Source organism: Centrocercus urophasianus, unplaced genomic scaffold (assembly GCF_019232065.1).
Source record: "Centrocercus urophasianus isolate 14NV4802_14NV808 unplaced genomic scaffold, USGS_Curo_1.0 seq_19, whole genome shotgun sequence".
In the NCBI taxonomy this organism is placed as follows: Eukaryota; Metazoa; Chordata; class Aves; order Galliformes; family Phasianidae; genus Centrocercus; species Centrocercus urophasianus.
The window spans coordinates 3621921-3649094 of record NW_024884744.1 but is presented as its reverse complement, the minus strand read 5'-3'; the positions used below and the strand labels follow the sequence as shown (position 1 = coordinate 3649094).

The window sequence follows — 27174 nt, the reverse complement described above, 5'->3', positions numbered from 1 at the left end:
CCTCTCCTCTCCTCTCCTCTCCTCTCCTCTCCTCTCCTCTCCTCTCCATTGTTTTTTTTCTTTTTTTCCTTCTGTTTCTTTCCTTGTGAATGAAGATTTCCAACAGGAACGCTGACTGATACACAGCAACAGACATTCTTCCTGAATTACTGCATTGCAAATTTCCTGTCTTTGGGCCTAATTCTGCGTTCTTTACCCCATGAATTGTCAATGAGACATGAATAGGGAAAAGGGGTGGGTGCAGCATGGGCAGGATCAGGCCCTCAAACAATGGGAGCATTGTTGCAGAGATACGGAGCAGCCTGCTGAAGAGGTAAACAGTTGAGACATGACAACAAGTGGTCAAGTTTCTCAAGGGCAGAGATTAGGACGAGCAGGAAGGTTAGTGCAGGCCCCGGTGTGAGTGGAAGTCAGAGGACGTGATTGCAGTTCATGGGAACCAACAGTGCAGGATGGGATACATTCAATTCAGTTTCCTCTGCGGGCTTAAAATAGAGCCATTGTAAATTATGTCAGTCTGTCTCAAATCTTGAAAATGATTGTTAAAAAGGCCTCAGAATACACAATGTGTATTGTTGTGTGGCTTTGATGTGTGAAAGATGAGAGCTTATGATATAACGCAAATTAAATAAAAATACAGTAACCACTTGCTTTTTCCTGGCTGGAAAAAAAGAGGGGGGGGGATTTATTACAGAGGGATAATCGCTGCTTACCGTTACTGTTGTTGCCTTGTTTTTAAACAAAGCTAGAGCTGATACCAATAGAAGCAAGTTAGTCCAGAGGTGCTGACAAATGTTAATGTATTGAAAGGGCACAGCCCATAGCACAGCCTGGGGACCTGCCTGCTGTCCCGGCTGGCCAAGAGGATGGGAAAAGAAGACAGAAAAGTAATTAAAATGGTAACCTAAGTTAAACGCAAGAAGGAAAAGAAATGTGTTATGAAGCTGTTCTAGAGAACTAAAAAAACTCCCACTTGGTTCAGCGACGTGGTTCACTCTCTGTAGTTGTGTGTCTTACCCTGTACTGGTGATGGAGATGCTTTCAGCCTCTTGCTACTAAAGCTGCTGTCTGGAAGCTATGCTGTGGCACAGTGAGTGTTGCAGTTTAGCTCAGGCTTCCCCTCCAGGCCTTCAGGCTTTCTCTAAGTGCTTCGAGGCTGAAGTTGCTCTCATCCCAGAGGAGTTTGAAAGGAAATCCATTGAGCTGTTCCAAGTATTGAACATGCAAATAAATACAGCTGCAATTTTAAAGGAAAATGTTGTTGAAATAGAGTGTATTTTTTCATGTGCAAAAGAGGAATATGCAAAATTAAGACTAGTAAAGTTGTTAAGACATGGAATTCATAGTTATGGCTTCCAAGGCGCCGTGTGCATTGCATGTATAGAAATGCTTTGGGCATGTGAGAGTACCAGACTATGGTTACTCTAGAAGTTATAGCCTAGATTTTCATGAGTTTAACGTCATTAATTGTAAATGGAAAATGATGCTTGTTGATAATGGTATGCACTTGGAAATATCTGATTGTCTTCTCCTTCACCTCTGTCATATCTTTGGGTATTGCAGGCCAGAGGCTCTGACAGGCAGATCTGTCTGTCACATTCCTGGTCTTGCAAATGTTTATGACTAACTTCTCATTTGTGCGTAGTGACACTGATGGATATCATTTGGAGGCATAAGTGCTCACTCAGGAGCACCATGACTGTACAGTGTCAAAGCACTGAGCCACAGCTCTTGGCAGGGCTTTGGGTGCTTATGCAATGCAAAATAATGGTATCAGATGTGAAAAACTGCAATGAAAGGAGCAAACGAGGAACGAAAATGGTATCTTTTAGTCACTACATACCTTTTCTGGTTTGCTGGAGGGATTCTTTGGTGCTGTCTTTAGACATTTGTCTCCTTTGATGCCTTGCTTTGGAATAGTACAATATCTTTTGTGCACACAGACTTCTTATGGCTTCCTGAGAGACACTTGGAGGGTGAAAAAAATGGTTTTATTTGCAGAATTTGGAGGGTGGGGGCAATTATCATAAAGCCTGAGATTTGTTGTTGTTGTTGTTTACATACAGGTGAGGTCTGCCATAAATCCTATACTCAGTTTTCAAACCTTTGTCGTCATAAGCGCATGCATGCTGATTGCAGAACCCAAATCAAGTGCAAAGACTGTGGACAAATGTTCAGCACTACGTCTTCCTTAAATAAACACAGGAGATTTTGTGAGGGCAAGAACCATTTTGCAGCAGGAGGATTTTTTGGCCAAGGCATTTCACTTCCTGGAACCCCAGCTATGGATAAAACGTCCATGGTTAATATGAATCATGCAAATCCGGGCCTTGCTGACTATTTTGGAGCCAATAGGCATCCTGCTGGTCTTACCTTTCCAACAGCTCCTGGATTTTCTTTTAGCTTCCCCGGTCTGTTTCCTTCAGGCTTGTACCACAGGCCACCTTTGCTACCTACTAGCTCTCCTGTTAAAGGACTACCAAGCGCAGATCAGACAAACAAAAGTCAAAGTCCCCTCATGACCAACCCTCAGATACTGCCAGCCACCCAGGATATTTTGAAGGCACTAAATAAGCAACCATCAGTAGGGGAAAATAAGCCAGTGGAGCTTCAACCAGAGAGGTCCTCTGAAGAGAGGCCGCATGAGAAACTCAGTGACCAGTCAGAGAGTAGTGACCTTGACGATGTCAGTACCCCCAGTGGCAGTGACCTGGAAACCACCTCTGGCTCTGATCTGGAAAGTGACATTGAAAGTGAGAAAGAGAAATTTAAAGAAAATGGTAAAATGTTCAAAGACAAAGTAAGCTCTCTGCAGAGTTTGGCTTCAATAAATAATAAGAAAGAACACAGCAATCATTCCATTTTCTCACCATCTTTAGAGGAGCAGACTGCGGTGTCAGGAGCGGTGAATGATTCTATAAAGGCTATTGCTTCTATTGCTGAAAAATACTTTGGTTCAACAGGACTTGTGGGGCTGCAAGACAAAAAAGTTGGAGCCTTACCTTACCCTTCCATGTTTCCCCTCCCATTTTTTCCAGCATTCTCTCAATCAATGTATCCATTTCCTGATAGAGACTTGAGACCGTTACCCTTGAAAGTGGAGCCCCAATCACCCAGTGAACTCAAGAAGATCCCAAAGGGAAGCTCTGAGTCTCCCTTTGACCTCACCACTAAGCGTAAGGAGGAGAAGCCAGTTACTCCCATACCCTCAAAGCCAGCAGCTCCTCCTGCGGCAAGCCAGGACCAGCCTCTAGATCTGAGCATGGGCAGTAGAAGTCGAGCCAGCGGCACAAAACAGGCCGAGCCCCGGAAAAACCACGTCTTTGGTGAGAAGAAAGGAGGTGACCTCGAGCAGAGGAAAACGTCGGAGGCCTCTTTGCAGCACGCCCGACCGACTCCCTTCTTTATGGATCCCATTTACAGGTAACTGACCGCATGCTGCGCCCCGGCACCCTTTGGCACAGCAGTGAGGTCTACCAGGCTGACCTGCACTGCCCGGCTCCGATAATGCTGTAATTAGCAAGTCTTCACTACTGCCTTGCTTTCGGTGTGTTACCAGTTAAACCTGTGCAGCGTGGTGTGCAGTAGTGTAGCCTCTCAGCCAAAAATGAATTGGCATCATTGATTTGTATTTACTGTTTATTTGGCAATACCAGTTGGCCACAAATTGCTTCTTGCCCAGTGGCTTTACTGCTCTCTGCATCTTCCTTCGCTGGGATTAGAGGGCGTCTCGAAAGTCGCCATTGCACACCACCTCTTTGTTCTTCCTAAATTAAATAGCAGTATCTCAAATAAGCAGATTTGTCCCAGGATGTATAAAACTGTGGAAATTGAGAGTGATTTCTGCCCTTTTTAACACTGATTTGAGTAATGGGTGGATTTATCTAGGCATTGCATTAGTATAATTGGAGGCACAATGGCCTTGTGTGTACAAAGCCTAACCAGTGGGTTGGTTAATCTGATCTACCTTATTAAATCAATGGGAGCCTTTGTGTTGGCTTCGACGGGCACAGAAGCAGACGCTGTTTGTCAAGTGAGGTTTTAAAAATGAGTTGTAAAATCCTGACCCCTCGGTGTCTTCCAGTAGTGCTGACACCGAAGCCACTGGGAGCTGGATTTCACCTACATCCCGTGTGCATCAGCCCCTGGTTGCCCTTTGCCTTTCTGCTTGCAAATCTGCAGTCAGCTGAAGTCATGCATCTAAATTAGTCCAAGGAAGTATTAGCCAAAAAAATAAAATGTTTATTACCTAAGTGACTGATTTTACAGCCTACTGTTAAAAAAAAAAGTTAGGGCTGTGAAAATGATTTTAATTTATTATTGCTTTATCTAAAAAAGAAGTGCTGTAGGCAGAGCTTTTGCAGAATGTTCTTACAGAAGACAACAGGCATTCATTTTGAAGAAATGTAACGTGATGCTGTTTATTGAGATGATCTTGCTTATGCCTGTTTGATATCTGTATCGGACCATAGTTTCTCTTTGTGTCTTTAAATACCTGAAGTAGTGAAAATGATTCGTGTTTCATGGTCCTGTGCTATGAACTAACAAGAGCCATAGAAATTCTGGCAACATAGCATGAGGTTGTTAGAGAGCCTTCCTTTGCTGTGAGTTACATCTGCATTAGGACAGCAGGATCACTGGTCACAGCAAGGTCTTGCATGGGCAGCACCTCAGCTTGGAGCTCCTGCTGCCTTCAGTTCTACTCTCCCAACAGAAGAACACGCTTGGTTGCCTTATTTCTTCATGAAAGTCCATAGTAATTAGTCATTGGTTCTTACTGTCATAATTGCTGGCATTTTGAAGTGGAATTATTTCCTCTGTAAATGGCACCATTGCCTTTAATGGCAGTTCACAGCCCCCACCATAGCAGTGCAGGAACTGGGAGCTGATGTACTGTCCTTTTTGGCCATTACCTCTGAGAAACAAATTGCCTGATATGTAACTGGACGTTTTAAACATGAGTAGCTGTGTAATTATTAATGTCTGAGACTGATTCATCATAAGAAAATCTAATTTTAACATTTACAGAGTAGAGAAAAGAAAGCTAACTGACCCACTCGAAGCTTTAAAAGAGAAATACTTGAGACCTTCCCCGGGATTCTTGTTTCATCCACAAGTAAGTATTTTGGGAATTTCGATGTTGTAAACAAGCCTGTTGATGCTTCAAAGCAGGTGCAGATAAATGAATGCAGCCTTAGTCATTTTTGGATTTCCTAAAGCACAAAGTTTTTGCTTCACCATTGTGGTGGAAAAGCGTAAGCATTGTTCTCAGCTTCTTGATGTTTTGCAGATGAAACAACATGTTTTGATTAGAGAGGAAGCCAGATTCAAACTACATGCATGTTTGAGAACTGCGTTCTTCCAAAACCAGAACGTAACCACCAAGACTTGCAGCTGCCCTGTCTTCTTCAGGGCTGTTGTGGTGGAGTCCATATTACCTGCAGGGAGATGATGTAGGTTCAAAGCTGGGCAAGCAAAGCTGAGCCTTCCAGCTATTTGCCTGCTCTTGTAAGATCCGTTGCTTTTGTCAGTATTGAAGGAATCTAGGAAAGGAGATAACACCTTCTACCCAATACATTCGGGCCTCCTAATGCAAACACTCCATCTCTTTTAGGCAGTAGTCACTTGCAGTGATCTTGTAGGATTCCTTCTCTTTCATGCCCAAAGCCATGCTGTACTAGAGCTGCTGTCTCATTCGTAGGCCTTAATCATACTTTTTATTTGCTGAATAACAATAATTTGTAAGTCGTTTTTTTTTTTCCTTCAACGACAACAATAGTTGTAATGTTAAGTTGTATGGAATATATTTTGAAATATGGGACTTAAGGAGTCCTGGGAAGGACAGCTGATGAGTTGATGGCATATATAGTTGCAGGTATGCAGTCATAATGCTCTTCCATGAGAGGAAAGTGCAGCAAAACAGCCCTTTTCAGTTCCAGTGCCTGTGGGAAGTGAAGGGTCTATTAAGTATTAAAATTGTGGAGAATTTATGTACAGGATTTAATAGCAGCTCAGCACCTCCTGCTGAGTTATGTTTTTTTGTCAGGGTTGCAAAGCGAGCAGTGAAAATTCCCGTTTTGTAGCAGACAGGACTAATGCACCAGTGCCCAAATGAGGCCTGAATCCTCCTTGGGTCCCCTGGTGTAAAACTGAGCTGATTCCTCTCTATCAAGTGCGTGATCCTGTTAGAGCAGATAAATGGTTGTAAATGAATGGTGAATTATTTAAATGAAGATACTTAAAGTGGAAGAAATGATACAGTTTTGATGAGTCCCTTGATGGATCTTCAGGTGTGCATCTGTGTTGTTTAATTAAATTGGGGTTTGAGGGACTTTGTGAGTTTTAGCACATGATGGTGTGATGATGCCAGTAGTTGGTGGTGTGGAAGGAGGCTGCTTGTGCCAAATTGCCTTGCTAGGAGGGTATTTGGGGGTGAGAAGGAGTTGGGTACTGCCTTATGAAGCCAAGGAGACCTGGAGGAAGGTCAGGAGAGGATGCTGGGAGAGGTTAACGTGGTGAAATGGAAACAGCAGTGCGTGCTCTACTATCAGTGAGCAGGACCTGCCCCACTGTGCTGATGCATGAGGACAGTGCCAGTGCAAACAGTATGTCAGGTGTCAGGGGCCAGTTCTGTGCCATGAGGCCAGCAGGGATGGCTCCCACTGCTGAATGCTGCCCCAGGGTTCTCCTGTTGTGAGCACAGATGTCTGCGTTGCACCTCTTGTCCTATCCCTCCACATTTCTCATTTGCAATAGAAAATAATTCCATGGTAAAGTACTGGCTTTTGTGTTACCAGTTACCTGTCTGTTGGGTAACCTCTTGGGAGATAGGTGGATGAAAAAGTCCTGAGCGTAATGTGTGCTCTTAATTTGTTGTAAAAGAAAAATAAATCACCATCACGTGTCATGTCAAAAAAGCAAATGTCCAGATCTGCTTTCTTGCTGACTTTAATAAAAAGGAGCCTCTTGTTTGCAAAAGCAGAGCTTGGCTCGGTGTTTATAGAGGGCTGGGGAAGGCCTTGCAGAAAAGCTGCTTTTGTTTTACAGCCCCATTCACCCCTGTAAAGTACAGGTGTGGACTGCCCCGTAACTTTTCATTTTCTGCTGGCAGGTTCTGTCTCTGTAAGATAGGAACAAAATATTTTTTATCATTCCTGTCCTACAAACGTGTATTTCTGTAGGTTGTTTCTGAAACAGTTTGATTGAACTGAGTCTAACCAAAAGTTTGACTTCGTTCTTTAAACTGGATAATAGGAGCAGTAACAGACTAATCATCAAAATAGGCTTTGGAGTAGAGATGAAGGTCATAAACTGTGCTGTCCTTACCCTGCTTTTGCCTGGGCAGAACCCTCCCAGTGCCGGTGACCCCAAAGCTGTGAGAGATTGAGGCAGATAATTGTGTGTTCACAATAATTTACTGTAACAAGGATTGCCTTTTTAGGGAGAGAATGCCCCAGTGTAACAGATCATTCAGGATAATGTCTTAATTAGTATCTTTAAATGCGATCTTAATTAGTAGCTTGATTGCAATGAGGATTCCAGCGCAGGAATAATGTGTTGTTTTTGTTTCAATTTTGCTCCCAGTTCCAATTGCCTGATCAAAGAATTTGGGTAAGTTCATGCTTATATTTTTGATTTAATCACTGTGAAATAAATTGCATAAGAAAAATATAATATGAAGGATAACTTCCCACACAATTACAGAGCACGCCACGCTTTCCCACAGAGCGCTGTAGCGGGTAAATGCTGTGTGATGTCCAATTGGCTTTATTTTCACTGATCTAATCCTGCAGCTTTTATTTGCTGATGGCAATGGGAGCTTTACCTAAGTGAGGGTTTCAGAATGCGCTCTTTGTTTGTATCGAACTGAAAATGTTCCAAGCTGTTTTCCTTCAGAGATTGTAGTGACAATTTTCAGGCTGAAATATTGTTAGCTTGCAAGAATTAGAAATATTTTATCTATGTTCTAGAACATTAAAACACAGAGCCTCGGAGGACTTCGCACTTGTATCTCGTATTGACTTCAGAGGGAGTCAGTCACTTTAACAGCTTTGAAGTTTGGAGTTTAATTGCTATATTTAAAGCCCAAATAAAACACCCACTTATTTGCAGTGCTGGGATCAAACTTGTCCTGTGTGTATAGTTACACACAGTCCCCCCTCGTGTGAACAGAAATTCTGCTTTTAGTATCTGGGATGCATTCAAGCAGGCTCATCTATTTTTATAAAACTTATTTTTAATACATCTAAATTGCTCTTGAAAAAAAAAAAACACAAAAAAAGAGCCACAGCAACTGCTTTTACAGATGCAAGTGGAATAGCACTGAGATTTGCTCCTCTTATCGCTGAACCCATCAATACTTGCCCCAGATTTTTTCCACCCTCACGGCTGTGGGTCTCAGAGGGAAGACTTGGGGCTGACTCATGCTTGCTCATGGCTTGCAGTGGGCTGTGGGCTGGTTGCACGAGGTGAAGCCAGGATTTCCCAGACAGAGATGGCAATGTGCTTCTGCCTGCATGCATGAGGCCCCAGGGATGTCTGCATACTGCTCTCCTCCACGGCAGCCATGGGGCTTTGCTTTGTGTACATGTGGCTTTGGATGCCTGTTTTGTCTCCTTGAAATGCTGGCTTCTAGGATCCTGAGACCTAAGATCCTGAGGACAGATCCTGAATGAGCTCAGTCACAGAGAGGTGCCTGGAGCTGTGGGAATGTCTGTACCCAAAACCCCGTTGCAGCGATGCTGGCCTTAGTGAAAACCAGTAAAACAACCAAAGGGAAAGCTGCAGGGATTTTCCATCACTAGTCCTATGCAAGCAGATGACAAGCCCCTAGGACGTAGGATCAGGTGCCAGGCTTGGAGGAGTTCCCAAGCATCTTCTTTGCAGCAGTTCAGAGCGGCCATATCCAGAGCCCATGGAGGGACGTGATTTGGTCTGTGCGCCCTGCATCTCAGAGATGCTCTGTTTGGGGATATTTGGGGAGCTGAAAACCCCAGCACAGCCTGTTTCTTCGGTCTACTTTCTTTGGCATTGGCTTGGTCTTTGGATTTCCTTTGTTCTGTTGTTGTGTGAGTGTGAATCTCCAGGCCATGCTAGTGCTTGAGCAGCTGCAGCAGCAATAGGTATGTAAGGCATGAAGTGCCTTGCACGGGATGCTGATTCATGGGTGAATCTTCATCTTGAGAAATCTGAACGTCACATGTGCCTTTCTGTCTCAATTCACAGTTGCCTGTGCTACATATTTCAAGATTATTTCACATTGTTTCTCATTGTTTGGCAGGAATGCTGTAGTCTGACTCAATGGGGAGCATCCTCTCTTGAGCGGACTATAATTTATTTAGTCTGTGAACTTTTTCATTCCCTACTGGTCCCATCAAGAGAAAGTTGCAAGATTGTCTAATGAGATTCAAATTTCATTTGCAATCCCCTTGTGGAGCATAATCATTAATTAAATTAATTTAAAAATAAATGATAAGAACTTTAATGAGTGCATTAACAAAGCTTTTATTTTACGGGGTGTATTTTAAGACATGATCCATTCTGTTAGGTTTAGATAAACGCTCACCAACAGCATTAACCCAAGTAGAGATTTTGTGGGTCTGAGCTGGAGGTCAGCTGAAGTTTTTTGCAGCCATGTGTGAGTTCAGTCGTGTATGCAAGGCCTTTGGGCATGGTACAGCTCAGCCAAGTGGCTGGATGGCCAGATACATTACAAGCAATTCACAAGTTGTAATTTTTAGAGAAAGCAGCATGACTTGAACTGGGGAGGAAGAAATTCTGAACTTCGGTAGTTGGGTCTTCAGGATTTCTCTAAATAACAGCAGTAAAAATAGAAAGCAAACGTTTGAACCATTTTTTTCCCATGAGTTGTGACCATAAAGTCAGTTGTTTTTATGATAATAGCATCGAAGGAGTCTCGTTAGTAAAACATTAGGTCATGTAATTGATGGCATTGTCTGCTAGATTATTTCATATCATCAGGTTATTCTTAAAAAGCAGCAACAACAAACCTTGCTTTATTTATGCCACTTTCTCTGTGGTTGGTTAATAAATTTTAAGACAAATACTCAGGACCCCTGCTGATGGTATCTTGCCCGTTGAAATGTTTATAAATACTTGTTTTAGCCGATTATGGTAATGTCTGCATTTCTGAGTCCGAGCTGGGGAATTGTGACTACATATTAGTTTGCGTCAGTAGGAGGTTAATGGGCTCTCAGGGAGCAGGAGGGAGGTGGGGGGAAGCTGCTTCCTTTTCCAGACATCTGGATGTAGATTGAATCAACAACTCCTATATGTAAATCAAAAGTTACTGCTCCCTATAAAACGCTGTCAGTCACCAATCTCAGATTAGGAGCAGACATGACTTGTCCGTAAGGCCGTAACTGCAGTGTAAAATATGTAACGGGACCTCCTTGCTCTCCTGCCTCATCAGAGGGCTTTCTCCATGGATGTGGCAATTGACTGATCCCCTCCTTGGGGTCATGCCTTCCTCCCTGTGCCCAGTATGGGATGGTTGCAGCCCTGGGTGCCTGCTGGGGCTCAGATCCCCAAAAGTTTCCATGCCTGGTGGTGGTTCAAGCACCATCCCTGGAGCAAAGCACCCTGCTGAGACTTGATGCTGTAGCAGTTTGCACCAGGAGCTCGGGGTTTTGGAGGAGTAAAGGCTGCTTGGGTTGTGTTTCAGCTGAAGGAAGGGTTCTCCCTGATTGCTCCTAAAGAAGCTCTGCAGAACAGGGAAAGTCTTCTGGATTAATAATTATCTAAACAAACAAACAAAAACCAAACACACCACCAACAGGAAAACAAAGGTAAGAATACATCAGCAGTTTTTGCAGCAGTTGGACTGTATCACCAGCTTCACCCAGGGGTGTCAGTGGGATGTGAAGGATTAAATCCTGTTTGTAAACAGCATGGGAAAGGGAGCAAACAGGCTTAAGAGCAGAGAGCCAACAGTTTATTGAGAACAGCTAAATGCAAAGCTAACTGCAGGAGTACCACCAAAAGCTGAGTCACCAGGGATTAAAATAGCAGAGAAATTCCATGTTAGTAAGTACCTAGTTACACTCTTAGCTCGGGTCATTCAGGAAAAGCATCTTGAAGTCAATGGTTTTATGAAAATATTATCTGAGTGCTTAACAGAAATGAACTGAAAATGTCATTATGTTATATTGTTTTCAGGTCTTGAATACAGCTGAAACCCCTCTCAAAAAAGGCAGAGTAGAATTAGAAAAGACGCAGAAAAGTGCAACAGTGATGATCAGAGGTAGGGAACAGCTTCCCCACAAAAAGAGCCTTAAGTAGATCTTGATTTTTGAGCTTGGAGAAAAAAATGCCTGAGAGAGCTGTGGCACAACTCTGTAACATGGTAATTGGTGATCAGGACCTGAGTGAGAAATGGTTATTCATTAGTTTTTACAATACAGAAAAAATGAGGGACACCCAGTTGAATTATCAGGCAAAAGGATTTTGTTCAAAGGAACAAAAGCCAGTGTATTTCATATGCACCTAATTGTGCTGGTGGACTCCTTGACAAAAATGCAAATGGATTCAAAGTGGGTTTAGAGAGATGAATGGGAGCTAAAGCCATCACCTCTCAGTGCAGTAATCGAGATGCAACCACTAATTAAAGCTCTTACACATCTCATTTCTGGCACGTGACAGACAGTGGGCAGAAGGTCTGGTCCTTGGAGGACCATTTGTGTATCCCTGGGGCCACTGCTTAAAACCATGGCGTTGGTTTCCCAGAAGTGTATGTCAGAGTGTTTGCAATTCCTGCTTGGTCTTACTACTTCTGTCCTAAGCACCACAAATTCTGGATTTCACATCACTCTGTTCAGATTTTGCAAATGGATTGATGAGTGGTGGATGTTAACTGAAATTTAAGTAGGTGAGACCCTGTTGTTGGGCAGGGATGACAGGTTTTGTATGGGCTGTAACAAACCCGTGCTGTACGTGTGTGTATCATCCCCATGGCAGTTTCTGTGCCAGGTGCTGTGCAGCACTGGGGGCATCCTAAATATGCTAGGGAGAGAGGAGCAGAGGGCAGGAGCTGAGAAGCAGCTGGCATGTGACAGAGAAGAGCATCCTGAAGGTTGCAAACCCTTCAGTGGTTTGCAGCTCACTTCCCTATGTCTGCATTGTTGATGCCTTCCAAACTTTTGTATAGGATTTCCTTTTCCTACTGCTGATGTCAGCTTTTAGCCTTGGGTTTTTTAGCCAAGTTTTCTGTGGAGGAGCATCAGCTTCTGCATGGAGCTGGTGACCTTCACGGTGGTGCGCAGTCTGGGCAGGAAGGCTAACAGGGAGCAAACTCATCTCTCGTCTTCACCCTGCTTTAATCAGAGCTGGCTTGTGTGATGTTGCAACCTCTGCAAGTGCATTTTTGGAAAAAGAATTTACTGCCCCTGTTACTCTTAAGAAAATGCTCCAATGTTGTGAGCCCCATCTCCATCGGATAGACACTGCTGTAATCGTACCGACAGCAGCGGAGTGACACTGATTCATATCAGGAAAGACTTTGGGCTGAGCATTTCCCTTTGTTGTATTTCTCGAAACACATAAATCATACCAGGTAACTACAGGGATCAGTCTTTAAAAAACACAATAGTCATTCCTGTGGTGAGAAACATATTTTAGGAAATCTCGTAATGCTTTATAATAATTGGAAGTGCTTGTATTTCCTCTGAATGAGGGATTTAAGATTAGATCCTGATTTCATACCTGTCTCAGGACTGATGTAGTCCTGGTGGCAGAGAAGGGTTGATACTGGCCTACAGCACTGTACATGAGAGAAGATTCATTCTCCATTTCTCCTCTGCAAAATCCTGAAGATAATAAAAAGAAATAAGCATGACTAAGCCATTTTAAATGGAAAGGGGAAAATAGTTGCTTTAATATATTACTGAAGGGAACCACGTACGTGAGAAATGATGATCCAAAAATGATTTAAAACCACTAGATAATGAAACTGACTTGAATATTAAATATACATAAATAAAACATTTATTATACTTCTCGATGCCCTTATTATTCTTCACTATAAATATGTGCTATCATAACCCATACACTGTCTTGTCACTGCTAATCAGCCTGAAGGCCAAAGGTCATTTTTCATTCAAACCATTAATTTTCCACAATTGCAAAACTGATAAATGATTTCTTGCAGAGAACAATTAGAAGGAGTCACAGGCAGCAGAAGAACTATTATAAAAGGTTTAAGAATCAATTCTTCCTGCAGAAAAATATGAAGTCCTATAAAAATAAATGTATGGTAATGTTGAGTCATATGGGTTGATAATGACATCTCTCTGCCGAGATAGAATTACCTCCTCTCCCAGCAGCATCATCATTACATATCTCATGCCTGTGATCAGTACATGTCAAAATCCTTCATATTGACAAATGTGCTGTCCACTTGCATCTGTGGAGAATGTTTTAGCAGCTGAGTGATTATGAATCAAACCCCAGAGCTTACAGCCCCTACTGCCTCGCAATGCTTTCCCATTTGTTGCCTGACAAGTAAATGTATCTTGACTTCCCTCTGAGATTTTTTTTTTTTTTTTTTTTTTTTTTTGCAGCGTGTTTGATGAAAGACATTTGGCAAATTGGCATTGGTACTCTGTACATTGCAATTTGTACTCAGCATTAGGTGCCTGAGCATGAAATGAGAGGGCAGGCTGTGGGCTAAAGGGAAAAAAAAAAAGACCAAAGCCAGAGCTGGCCAGCACCTGCAAAGCCCTGTCTGGAGACAAATGTGCAGTTCTTCCCATTAAAATAACAGCAAAAGGAATCAGAGTAGTCCTCGTGGATTCTGAAGAATGTGCTGCAGAGGTGTTCTGATAGATAGCACTTGATTAATGCTGTGGTTTATGACGAAGCAATTTGCATGCTCGTGGCATGGGATCTCCAGTGCGCCCACCTTCTTCAAGTGCAGTTCTTGCATTTCTATTGTTTGTTTATTGTTTTCCATTTGTTTATGGGGACAATAGGAGGCAGGCAGCTATTTTACCTGTCAGGAGGCTCAGCAGCAATCTTCAGCTCTTTACGTGACAGTGTTGGAAGTTCTGGAGCCATTTCTTGTGGTCATTTCCAGACACTTTGAAGGGAAACAATCTTCAGAAATTATTTAATACCCCCTCCCTGAAAATAAAAGCCCTTTCATACAGCTACAGGAAGAGGCAGCATCCCAAAGTGCATAGGGTTTACAAGCAACTGAAGGTAGAGTAGAAATATTAAGAGGTTGTAAGAAAACCTGACAGGCATCTAGTGGGTAATGTGAATGAATAAATAGCACCAAACCCACCAGAGCTTCATTTCTGATGGATTTATGTCATGACGTTTGACTCTGATCTGCAAGATTTGACTGAATGCTTGGATGTGGCTGGGACAATGATGGAGCTTCTTGGCTTGTTGCATCTGCTAGTTTAGCTGGAGTGCTTTGTGTCCTTTGAGATACTTGTCCTCTGAAAGTCCATAATTAAAAAAAAAAAAGTAGGAATTAATCTCTTACTGAATTCTCTGTTTTTTCTATTGATTTGGTCTAAAGAGGCCAGTGGTTTCAGTAGATGGGCTGCACACTGACACGCACCCAGAGTACGGCTGCACAGCTCTATTTCTGTAGCTGTTGAGGCTTAAAAATGACCTGAAATGATCACTGGCTGATTTAGACTTTGTATGGAAGCAGCTTTACTTGTAGCCATTAGAGCAGTTCTGCTGTGTACTGGTCTTGCAGTGGAACACAACCCATTGCAGCAGTTACGGGGGTTACTCTGAGAGGGCCATCATCATGGCCACCTCATTGCATACTCTGCCCAGTAGTTTCTGTGACTGCAGCTCTACATTTGCTATTTTGTATGTCTTCTTGGAAGTCTTTGTCCTTTATGCTTAGCACTTTGACCACAGACACAAACCCACAGCGGTACTGACCGTGCCGACTGTTGTGCCATCTTTCCATTGCAGATGTCAGCTATAGAAAACATGGCCGAAAAGCTGGAGAGTTTCAGTGCCTTGAAGCCAGAGGCCAATGAGATGATCCAGTCAATGCCATCCATGTTCAACTTCCGAGCCCCTCCAAGTGCTCTGCCTGAGACCCTCCTGCGCAAGGGCAAGGAGCGCTACACCTGCAGGTAACAACACAAACCTACTCCATAAACAACTCCTTGTCTAGATTCCCTCATCACTTTCATATTCACGAGTGTGCTTTCATTACTGATTGATGTATTTTTTTTAAGTGTAAACTACAGAATTGTTCTTCTCACGTTTTCCTCCCTTTGGCATGCAAAAGAATCAGTGATAAAACAGATGACTTATTAGGACATAAAATGAAGATGACTGTACTTAGAACCAACATGAATGGGAGCTTTGTCAAGGAGAGCAGAATTAGCTGTCTTGAGGGCTTGCACGTCATGTTAAAAAAATAAATGCAGTCTTAAAAACTAAGGGATGCAATGTTCAAAGCCAACATGTTAAGCAACCACCAGCCTCATTCTCCTGAGAGCTGTGTGTGCTCTGTCCCCGTACAAAAATGAGCTGAATGTGATTAATAGAACTGCAACAATTATAAACTGAATAGTAATATGCTTCTTAAACGAGCAGGAAGGGCTCATTATATCTGTATATAGGTAGATAATATCTGTATCTATCAGGATGTATCCACATTATATATTTTACATTATATAGTACGTATTCCATGTATCACATATATTTATGCACATTGTATTTATAAAATCATTATTATTCCTGTACCATATTATAGAGTTTGGAGATTTTTTAAATGTAAATCTCTGTATCATCTCCAGAATGCACAGGTATTTGACACTGGCATATTGGTTTATCTGATCTTTCTGAAAACATGTAACCTTCTTTCAAGACGTGTTGTTATAGAAATATACCTTGATGGATTAAATCTTTGAGTCTTGTCAGGTCTGATCCTATTCAGTGCACAAGATGTTGTCACGTTTGCTGACACGTAGAATTGGCTGAAAGGTTTGAAATTTGCTTACACTGAAGTTGAAATCCAAGACTTTAATAGCAGATCCTCATGATTCCAAATCTGAATTTGACAGATAAGCACTTACTTGAGATTAGAGATTTTGTGCAATCTCTGAAACTAGTATGTTTTCATGTGCCATTTGCTTATGCAGAAAAAAAGCTGGTTGGTGCCAGCAATTCCAGTTCCATTCCTACGTGTGTGTATGTCTCAATCACTTATATTTATTTGATGCTTTTATTGAGGTGTCATTACACCAAAGCAGTGCCAATAGTACCACGTAGCTGTGATTCCATTAGGGCTGTGCCTGTAGCACATCTCAGACTGGAACAAAGCCAGCATTGCTTGCACTGCCTTACGGAACCTCTTCTCACCACAGGTACTGTGGCAAGATTTTCCCCAGATCTGCAAACCTAACCCGTCACCTGAGGACACACACTGGAGAGCAGCCCTACAGGTACCACAGCCAGTTACACACATTGGTGGTTGTGCATTTAATGTGAATAAATCAAGGGGACACGTGTGCAAGAGTGGATATTAATGGTGGCTTTGTCACTGACCTCAGTGAATTCGGGGGGTGAGACACATTGCCATTGGAAAAGGCATGTCCTCATGGCTGAGCAAAGCTGTTCTGTGGTTGCTGTCGTGTCAAGGCGTGTGCATGATGCTGGAGAGGTGCTTCAGCATCACTCACCCGTCTGCTCAGCTGTGGCACCTTGTGCATGAGCCTGAGCCCTTTCAATTATCTAGATAATCCCCACTGATACCAGCAGGCACATTTTGCTGCCCAAACCTTGGAAATCTCATTGCTACCCACCATTGCATTTTGATTTTGTATCTAAAAATAGGCAGTGCTTGGTAAGCAGGGTTGCCTGTGGTCAGGCAGTTCACTGCTAGGAGAGCTTGGGTGGACTTTTTGACTTGATGTTGGAAGTGGGCTGCCTCGTGCCAGCGGAACGTTTCTCCCCAGTTAACTCACCAGGAAATTTCTATTCTTTGTGGGAATGTATCTTTGTTTCTCAGAACCTTTTGAGGATGGCAAACATGAAAATTTGCCTTTGTTTAAAAAAGGGCTTTTTGTACTCCTCTGGGCAAGGGTGGCTGCATGCAGTGCTGCTGTTCTGTATTTACACTGCAGAGATGGGGGGAGGTTTTGGTCATAGCCTGTGGAATTCTTTTGGCATAAGCAGCCACCCAGGCACCATTTGCAGTCCTGTCTTTGCCATGTGGGGTGGATGGCACTTTGAAGGGAGTAGGGCGAAGTGATTTTCAAGAGGATTCACAGCCATGTTTTGCCTTGCAAAAACCAAGTGGGCTTTTATTGTTGTTTGTGTTTGTTTGTTTGTTTTGGTAAGAACTCTGTGGTGTTGTTTTAAGCCTAAAGTTGGGTGTTTTGTCAATCATCTGATTTCTGAAAGATCCCAGTTGCAAAAACATGACTGCATTTATATCTGGATGATTTCTGAGGTCTGAGTAACCAAAACCCATGTGGGTGTACTCTCTTGTTGATAAGGATATGTATGTGATATTTTATCCAGGACAGTTACACACTGAAATATGTATGGAAGCTTTGCCTTATTGAAAATGAAAGATTCATTTAAATCAGCTGGAAAGAAGCCAGCTCATGTTCCAGTAAAACAAATGCACAAATTTCTGCATCACAGTTTTATGACCTGCAAAGAGCAGACTAAGCTCATTGTTTGGGAGGAAACAGTATGGTGGGGTTGTTGGTTTTTTGGTGTTTTTTTTTTGCCTCCAGTCTCTTTGGGAAATGCGATTCACATCTGATTTTATTGAAGAAATGTCTTGATGCATGTAATGCCTGTCCGTGACATAAAAGCCAGGAACAATTAGTAGCATAATGGGTGATTTCAGCACTGAAAAATTGACATCATTGACAAGCATAAGAGACACGTAGAGAAGTACAGGAGAAATGAAAGATTGAGAAACTAAAGTGGTGAAGACTGTTGGCTGGTTGCCAGCAAGAGAATTTGGAATAGTTATAGTATGACTTAGTAATGGCTTAAAGAGCAATGCAGTAAAGGCTTTAGGGACTCCAAATCACTGCCGAGTATGAAAATTGATGCCTCTGGTACCAGAGTGATAGACTAAACTACTCACATTGGCACAGTATTAAAGGTTGGAATTGTTTATTGCTGGTTTTTGCAAGATAACCAAATTTCCTCTGGGATTAGCAATCAAGCAAGCTAATTCCTCTAGAAAAGATTTAATCACGCAGTATAATTTAGAATAGGAAAAGAAATAGCCCTTTTTACCTTATTTGAGCATTAGAAGAGATCTGTTTCATGTTTTTTTTCCAAAAGTGTTTAATTGTATTGTATTGGCAGCACATGAAACAATAGAGTTATTGCTCTACTGTTTTCAAACTTCCCAACTTTGCATGCAACAGTTTAAAAAACATGGGAATCAATTACCCAGGCTAATTCGATGCCATTAACTCTGAAATACGATGCTCATTCCTAAGAGCAGTATTGAAGAGATAAAGAGTAATGTGAATTAAAGATTAAAACCAATTGTAAAAGTGATGTCTTCTTTCCAAGAGCACGGCTCTCCAGTTATTCAGCCAGAACACTTTGGAGGGAGGGTTTTGGCACAAGAGGGCCAAGAGTTTGAGTAGTTAGGCAAAGCTTGGAAGGTGCTTCATGTCTCTTAGAGTAAATCTGACGTTATAAGCAACTAACAAACGCTTTTCTCCCCACCTGTTCTGCCTTTTTAGATGCAAATACTGTGACAGGTCCTTTAGCATATCTTCCAACCTGCAGAGACATGTCCGTAATATCCACAATAAAGAGAAGCCATTCAAGTGTCACTTGTGTGACAGGTGTTTTGGTCAACAAACCAATCTTGACAGACATCTAAAAAAGCATGAGAATGGCAACATGTCTGGTATGTATGCCTTTTCCCTTTCCATTGCCCCCTGTGTGCAGCTCACGTATGCATACAAGGACTTCACATTCCCATTCAGTGCTGACTTTGAGCTCTGAGAGTGTCAATAGGCACAAGTTATTCTGCACTGTCTGCTCTGGTGAGGGGATTTTTGGAAAATATGTAAGTGCCTAAGCTCTGCAGACATTTAAAGTGCTTTGAAAATCCCAGCATTAACTCTACCCTTGTATAACTTAATACCACTGGATGATGACTTTTCTTTTGGCTTTAATTAAGCCAACCAGAACATTGTGAGAGCAGTCTGGGAAAATTGGTTGAATCCCAGCGATTTGGCTGTCGATAGACATCCCAGCTTTAGAGTCTCAGGGGGTACCCTAAAAGATTTTCTTGGCACACTGTAAAATATTCCCACTGTCAGGAGCTGAAAATCCCCGTGATGGAGGTAAATGCCCCAGAGCAAGTTTGTCACCTCACAGCAGCAGCAGAGGCAGCACTCTGTGCTGAGAATCGTTGGCCTGGTTTAGGTATCTGCAGAGTTTCATGAAACCTCTGCAGTCTTTTCAGTTTACTTTTTGCTCCAGTGGAAATAACCAGGTGCACGTACTGAAGGCAGAGCTGTGTGTTCCCCAGTTCACAAAGATGTCTGCAACTGGTCTCAGTGCTAACAAACCTGGGTGATGATGTCAATGCCTGCTTCGTACTGGATGGAAACCTACAGAATTCATAACTAAACTTAAGCTCATTTTGCTCAGTTCAGCCATTGGTTATTGACTGATGGTTCTGAAGCTGCAGGGTAATGGGGAAGATAAGTGGAAATAGTCATTTTGACTGGGAACCACCTTCGTCTGTGGATAGTAATTCTTCCCTTCTAAATGCCAGTTTTACAGCTGAAAGCTGGCAGAGCACCATGAACACTCTCACTGGGTCTTACCCAGTTAAAACATAATTTCAATTTTGTTTCAATTTGACTTAGAAGATTAAGCATAGCAAATGTAAATGAGGAACAACAGAAGTCCTTTACTTCTCCTGTTAAGGTACTGCAACATCTTCACCTCACTCAGAACTGGAAAGCACAGGGGCCATCCTAGATGACAAGGAAGATTCTTACTTCACAGAAATTAGGAATTTTATTGGAAACAGCAACCACAACAATCAGTCCCCCCGAAACTCAGAGGAGAGGTAAGTCGTGACTGTTACAGTTTTCTTTGTTTTACATTCACAGCAGAACAGGTGGACTCTACATCCAATAGCTAAACCTGGAAGGATTACTTAAATGTAATTTAAATATGTAGTTAGTAAAGAAGGGTAAGCTGAATTCTTAAATGAAATGGAGCATTATATCTAAGAAGTCCTGTTCTGCAACTGACTCAGTGCCTAGAAGGATGCTTGCTAGCAAAAAGTCAGTAAGGCTGTGGGTAGGTGAGAACACCTGGTAAGATTTATTAAGTGTACGTGTTTCGGTTCTTTTAAGCTAGTAGAAGAGAGGCCATTTCGAAGTATTTTCAGCTAATAAAGATTACAGCTAAGCTAAAAAGGCTGTAAAGGGATACACATATCAACTATACATATTTCTGTGAGGCTGGTTTTGCGTTATGAATTATTTATGCTTTTGAGTTGGCATTACATTATCGACATCAAAACTTTGTTACTGTTGGTGACAAACTTCACTGTCTTCTCAATTTCCAGATGTCTTTGTGAAGGAATAAAAATGGTGGACGTAACAAAAATTTCCCTGCAAGTATTGGATTAAGTGATTACATGCATATTCAAATTTCATTCCTTCTTGATTGGCAATGAGGGCTTGGGATTTTTTCTTTGCACATCTGGTCTCAACATGTCCTCCAACAGGAAGTCAGCAAAGTGAAAAGGCTGCTGGGTTATGCAGTGTTTCCTTTCTAAATTTGGCACTTCAGACTGCTTTTGATGGATATTTTATCCTTGGCAAATTGCTGCATTTGAAAGCATAATTAGAGAATCTGTTTTCTTAATCACATGGCTTTTGTTACTTTGGTTGTAGTCCATCTCCCTTTCATTCCTTGCAGCCTCAATCGAGCATAACAAGCAAGTTGGCAGCCTAAGCCATACTCAGCAATTTCTTATATCTGCCTATTTAAATAAAAGATGATAAAGAGATACTGCTCTGATTAACTTAGAGAGGGGGTGGTTGCTCCAGCTCTCCCAATTCTGGATAGCCTCAGATGTTTCAAAACTGTGATATAAACAGACCATTCCCTAACTTTTCTTAATGCTTGTCACAATCAGCTGGAATTTGCTCAGAAAATAGATGAAATTACTCTGTTGTGTAATAAACTATCTTTCACTTGTATGTCCTCCATAGGGAAGAAAAGTACATCTGTTATGACTGTGAGTCTTACATTAGATATCAAACATGTTCATTGGCCTCATCCTTATCTAGCTAAAACTTTTGCTTTATCCCACATTGTCCCACACAGTTTGAAGCACATGCAGTCACCAACTGTAGGCAGACAATAACGTTTCCATTTTTGTAACTGTATTCCTGGAAGAGTAGGGACCTTTTGCACAGTTAGAACAATAGCTGAATCAAGGCCTCCATGCTACATAAAGCAGTGGAGCAGATAGGCTGGTGGCTGCATTCATGTGGCCCCATCGGTTCAGCCCAGTCGTATCCTCAGCGCTTCTGGCCTTGCGTTTGCTGATGCCACAGTTGTGCTGATTACTGTTGGCCCTTGATGAATGCAGTGGACGTGATGTGGCTGCAGATAGATCCAATCCTGGTGGTTGAGGCCATTTGCAAGTGAGCCCCTACCACAGCATGGTTGTTATACCCTTGAAAAGATCCCATAGGAAGTAGTTAAGGAAAGTTTGGACGCAACAGACAATGCAGTAACCTTGTGTGGAGCAAAGGGTTCTCCACGTGCTCATTTCGTAAGACTAAAGACTTCTCATTTCAAACGTGTTATGATCTTTCTTTAATTCTTCAAATCAGTCAGTAATGCAGTTCAGTCTGGAGGCAATATTACAGACAACTCTTTGGGTCTTCAGCTGAATCACTTAGGTTCCCATGTATGTAATCCATACGTTCGGTTAAGTAATATGGCTTCCAAATGGATGGTGGTGTGCAAAATTAATTATGCATGTAATTTGGACTTTAAAACGCTGAACACAGTATTGGATGTCACTGTTGAAAATGCCAGATCTGATTTTCCGAGTTTCTCGACCCCTTATGGCTTCTGCAAAAAGTCAATGAGTTGTTTTGCCTAGACTACATACATGATTGGAAATATGAGATGAAATAATGCGTGAGAAAATTTGGAATGGATATCTGAACATCCTTCCTCTTGAACAGTAGTTTAGGCTCTCAGAATGACAGGAAAATCTCGTGCTGATTGCACTGTAATGCCCCACTGATTTCTAGTGGAATTTTCTACAATAGTGCCTAAATGAAATGCTGTTATTTTACTGGTACATCTTTTTTAGATCTGTCTCTGACAGTCCGCTGGCATGGAGTTTTCATGAGTGATTTCTGATGATCGCATTTGTTTCTTTTGGTACTTTCAGAATGAATGGCAGCCACTTTAAGGATGAAAAAGCCATGGTAAACAGCCAGAACTCAGATTTGTTGGATGACGAAGAGGCAGAAGATGAAGTAATGATGGACGAAGAAGAAGAAGAAAGTGAAATGGCAGGGAAAACAGTCAAAGAGCCTGTTACAAGTGACATACACGAGGGGACTCCTGAGGAGGATTACGAGGAAACGAGTACTTTGGACATGAACTGCAAAGCTTCCCCTGGCAGGTTGGTTCCTTCCTAGTATTGGTTTGCTCAATACACAAATAAAAACAATAAACCATACAAGAGTGCCAGCACCAAACTGTGTGCCGTGGGAACCTGTCTGAGGTAGCCAACTTTCCCGTTACGATAGCAACGTCCGTCCGTGTTTTGGTCAATACCAGCCCTGTTTTCAGTCTCTTCATGCAAACTGTGGCCTCCAAGGGGAAAAATAAGTTTGCCTAGGGAACTATTGTCATGTTCTGGGTGAGACAGGAAATGTTCGTGGGAGATATGTTATCTGCTCCTTAAACATACCCTAATATTCCATAACGGTCTCGAGAAAGGCTGTGGAGACACCACAGAAGAGAGACAGCCTCTCCCACTTCTGTTCCTGCTGCCCACTTGCTCCTTTTTAGAATAGAAAATGTGGTTCCTTCTGTTTCAGGACCATGGTGCCAGAGCACAAGGTGGTTTACGAACCTGTAAAAGGAGAAAAATCAGAGGTGTAAATGTGAGAGGAAGAGGGATTACAGTGAGGATCAGCCTTAAATGCTAAGTTGGTGATGGTGGGCAGCACTAAATGCTACCAAGGGTGGTTTGGCCAACATGACCATGCACTGCAGTTCACCAGCAGGACATCAAGGGGCTCTGGGGGCTCCTTCCAACCTCCTGCTTACCAGGCTGCTCTGCAGCACACATGGTTTTTGGTGCAGGTGGTTAAAAACCTGGGAGTAAACGTGAATGCCTGAATAGTGTTGAGCGGCAGCAGTTCACTGGCAGCCTCCAGTTAACTGATGTTAAAAGTCCCTGTAACCTCTGTGGTGTTTTTGTAGGTATAAAGAGGAGGAATATAATAAGACTGGACTTTCAGCTTTGGACCACATAAGGCACTTCACAGATAGCCTCAAAATGAGGAAAATGGAAGAAAATCAATATAGTGAAGCTGAATTGGCAGCTTTCAATACTTCCCAGCTGCCAGAGGACCTAAAACAACCATTGTACAGGAAATCCAAATCCCAGGTAAAAGCTTAACTCAGTTAAAATGTTATTGTCACCCAATACCTAAAGGATTAAGCTGTTAGTCTGTGGCAGGCAAAGTCTTTTCAGATTGGTCAGGCAGGGCTGGGCTTCACCTCCATTAATCTGAGCGTCCCTCAGCTTCCCACTGCACTCCCACTACAGTGAGACAGCACAGGGTGCTCTGGCCTTGGTACCAGGGGATTTTCTTACTTCTGTGTTGCTTTTCTTCCTGTCTGCCACCTGCCGTGATAAGAAATCTGCTCCCTGCTTTCAGCCATCCCACGTGTTTATGTGGATGCTATGCAGTTTAACTGTAGGGATGCTACTTGCTCTTCTGGCTTGTCTTTGTGGTGGTTTTTTTTTTATAGTCTGTTAATGTTACTTCATCAAGCATGACTTAGAAACAGTGATAATTGAGCTAACATTCAAGGGGCATTTCTTAAAAAGGATCTTTTTAGCCCTTGTGAAAGATTTGTATTTTAAAAACCGCAGAATATACCTGTGGAGAAGGTCACAGCAAAGGAGACTGTGGTATTTGGTGAGATACCATAGCAGCCAAAAGATAATGTGATGCTTCAAGCTCTTGAAAGAAGCCTATTTACCGTAACATGAAGGCAAATGAAAGTCTCTGGGACCTTGCCTTTTATCAGAGCTTCATGAAGCCAGGGGAAAGCTCAGATAATTAATAGTATCAGTGGGGCAAAAACATCAGTGGAAATGTTGACAGGTTTCACCTGATGCACTGCGATTTTTTTGCCATTGAACTTAGCAGACCAGTCACGGTCTAAAAGATGCCGTAAGCAGATGGAAGCTGAAGGTTTTAAGCTCAGAGAACTTGCAGCATGACCTCTTCTTTTTCCTTCTTTCCCCATCCAGGCGTACGCCATGATGCTCTCTCTCTCTGACAAGGACTCCCTTCATTCTGCATCCCACAATTCTCCCAATATGTGGCACAGCATGGCGAGAGCTGCTGCAGAATCCAGCGCCATCCAATCCATCAGTCACGTATGACATTGTGAAGTCTTACCAAGAATGGGACCAAGTCCAAACCAGTAGCATGGCTCTTTCATATATGACTATTTAAAAGACTGCTGAGCAGAATGCCTTATAAATCTGCAGGGTCACTCATTTAAAGTCCGGTGACCTTAAACTGAATAATTTTAAAAAGAAAGAAACTATTTATTCTCAATATTTTGTTTTGCACAGCAAAGGCAGCTGCTGACTTCTGGAGGATCAATGCGACTTAAAAAAAAAAAGAGTTTCAGTGGATTATGTAAACTGGGGCCAGGAAAAAGTGTCTTCCAGTTCACCCGGCTTTGAGAGGCAGGGGCAAAAGGGTTAAGACTGCATTGATACACACACGGGCACTCCTTTAAAGTAGGAACTGAATTGATTTTCTTTTTGTGTAAAATAGTTTGACACAGGATTGGGAACAGTTGCTTTTATGTACAAATCTCTTCATTAAAGCTTTATGCATTTTAGCCCTTCAGAGAAAGAAAGAAAACAGCTATATGAAATGCACACTATCCATCAGAAACGTAGAAAGAAGTAACAGGGAATATTTTGTTCTCTCCGTAATTCTTTTGCCTTCTCAACTGCATTGTTTTTTAAAAAAAAAAAAAAAAAAAAAAGGGAAAAATGAAAAAAAAAAAAAAAAAAAGAACTATGAGAAACAATACATAGGAGGCTTGTGTATATTGTAAACTATGAATGTTCACTGCTCCAAGAAGCTGAATCATCCCGATAATTCCGTGGAAGCACCGCGTCCATCGACAGCACCACTAGTTCCAATCATTGTAAGGAGATTTTGATTTTAGACAATCATGTCGCTCTTCTGTTGTGTCGCTTCCTTTCCCCCTTCCCTCTCATCTCTTCTTTGTGTTGTGTGTACCATGTATTTATTTGTTGGCAAACAAACGTTTGTTGATTAAGAATAGCACTGTTCCTGTAACAAACAGCACTGCTCCAGTCCCCCACTGCGCTATGATGTAGGCACCCATGTACTTAAAAACACAAGTGAGGTGAACTGATCTGTGTATATGGGAGTGCAAAACAGTGTTTGAAATTTTCTTACATTCCTCTTTTATTTTATTTTTTTTCCTTTTAATGAGCTAAATAACGAATAGATGCGACTTAGTTTTTTGTTTTGTAATACGGTAAATTGATTCAATTGTATAAACAGTTATAATTTCTTCATGAAAGCATGATTCTTCTGATTAAAAACTGTACCCAATATTTTATGCTGGTTGTCTGCGAGCTTGTGTGATGTTATGTTCATGTTAATCCTATTTGTAAGATGAAGTGTTCCAAATTTATGTTTAAAAAGAAAATAAATAAAGAATGGAAGGCATTCAGTTATTTTTGGGGGTTTTTTTGGCCTTTAGTGAGGGACCAGATTTCTTTTTCCTTTTGTTTATAATCTCATTTTGAAATAATCGGCAAGTTGAGGTACTTTCTTTAAATGCTTTGTACAATGTAACTGTTACGCATTTCAGTACATTACTATGGGAGGATCAACTTTAAAAAAAAAAAATAAAGGACTACAAAACTGAAGGAATCTTTTTCTTTTTGCTTGTTCTTGTTTTTTCGTCTGGGTCAGGTCGGAAATGTCATTTTTCATCTGCAGTTTGGGGAGTGAAGAGCGCACGCCTGTGTGTCCGCAGCGCTGTGAGTAACCAGTGCTTGGGGTACAGCAGCTTGAGTCATAGAATCATGGAATCACAGGATGGCCTGGGCTGAAAAGGAGCACAGTGCTCATCCAGTTCCAACCCCCTGCTGTGTACAGGTCGCCAACCAGCAGCCCAGGCTGCCCAAAGCCACATCCAGCCTGGCCTTGAATGCCTGCAGGGATGGGGCATCCACAGCCTCCTTGGGCAACCTGTGCCAGTGCCTCACCACCCTCTAAGTGAAAAACCTCCTCCTCATATCTAACCTAGACCTCCCGTATCCCAGCTTAAAACCATTCCCCCTTGCCATATAACTGTCCACCCTTGTAAACAGCCATTACCCCTCTTGTTTATATGCTCCCTTCAAGTACTGGAAGGCCACAGTGAGGTCTCCCCAGAGCCTTCTCTAAGCTGAACAAAGTTTCCTCAACCTTTCTTCATAGGAGAGGTGCTCCAGCCCTCTGATATCTTAGTAGTAAGACAATCTCTGCTCTCTGATCATCTTAGCTTGGTCTTGGTCTGGTCTTTTCAATCCCAACCCCAAATCTCAGTATACTTCTGGAGGGCTGAAAGGGAATAGTGAGGATGACCCTCCCCGCCACTCCCCAGTGTTGCCCTTTGCAGCTGCAGCACATGGCTGTCCTTCGTGTTTAAATGTCTTGAGTCTTTTTTTTGCAATAGGACCAAGGGTTGTCGTCACCAGACGGAAGGAAGCTGGCATAAGACTGTTCACATTGTCCCAGTGCAGTAACCGCATGCAAAAAGCAGCACTGTTCAGTGGGAAAGGAGAGTTGAGGGGCTATGATTTGTGGGAAGTTTGGTTAAATTTGGCACCAGTGA

The 27174-nt window shown here is 42.3% G+C and overlaps 1 protein-coding gene across 8 annotated transcripts in view; it reads left to right on the top strand.

The window, feature by feature from the left end:
• Positions 1-26221, top strand: part of MECOM (MDS1 and EVI1 complex locus) — a 128021-nt gene extending 101800 nt beyond the window's left edge. For 4 of the 8 annotated variants that reach the window (XM_042820621.1, XM_042820623.1, XM_042820619.1 and 1 more), the window contains exons 7-16: positions 2067-3423; positions 5029-5116; positions 7585-7611; positions 14959-15125; positions 16368-16445; positions 18726-18895; positions 19930-20074; positions 22436-22672; positions 23482-23668; positions 24545-26221. In XM_042820621.1, the coding sequence (XP_042676555.1) occupies positions 2067-3423; positions 5029-5116; positions 7585-7611; positions 14959-15125; positions 16368-16445; positions 18726-18895; positions 19930-20074; positions 22436-22672; positions 23482-23668; positions 24545-24679 (2591 nt within the window). In that variant the 3' untranslated portion in view covers positions 24680-26221. The remainder of the gene's footprint in view (positions 1-2066; positions 3424-5028; positions 5117-7584; positions 7612-14958; positions 15126-16367; positions 16446-18725; positions 18896-19929; positions 20075-22435; positions 22673-23481; positions 23669-24544) is intronic. The other 4 variants (XM_042820620.1, XM_042820617.1, XM_042820624.1 and 1 more) reach the window with 3 other exon arrangements.
• Positions 26222-27174: the final 953 nt, after the last annotated feature.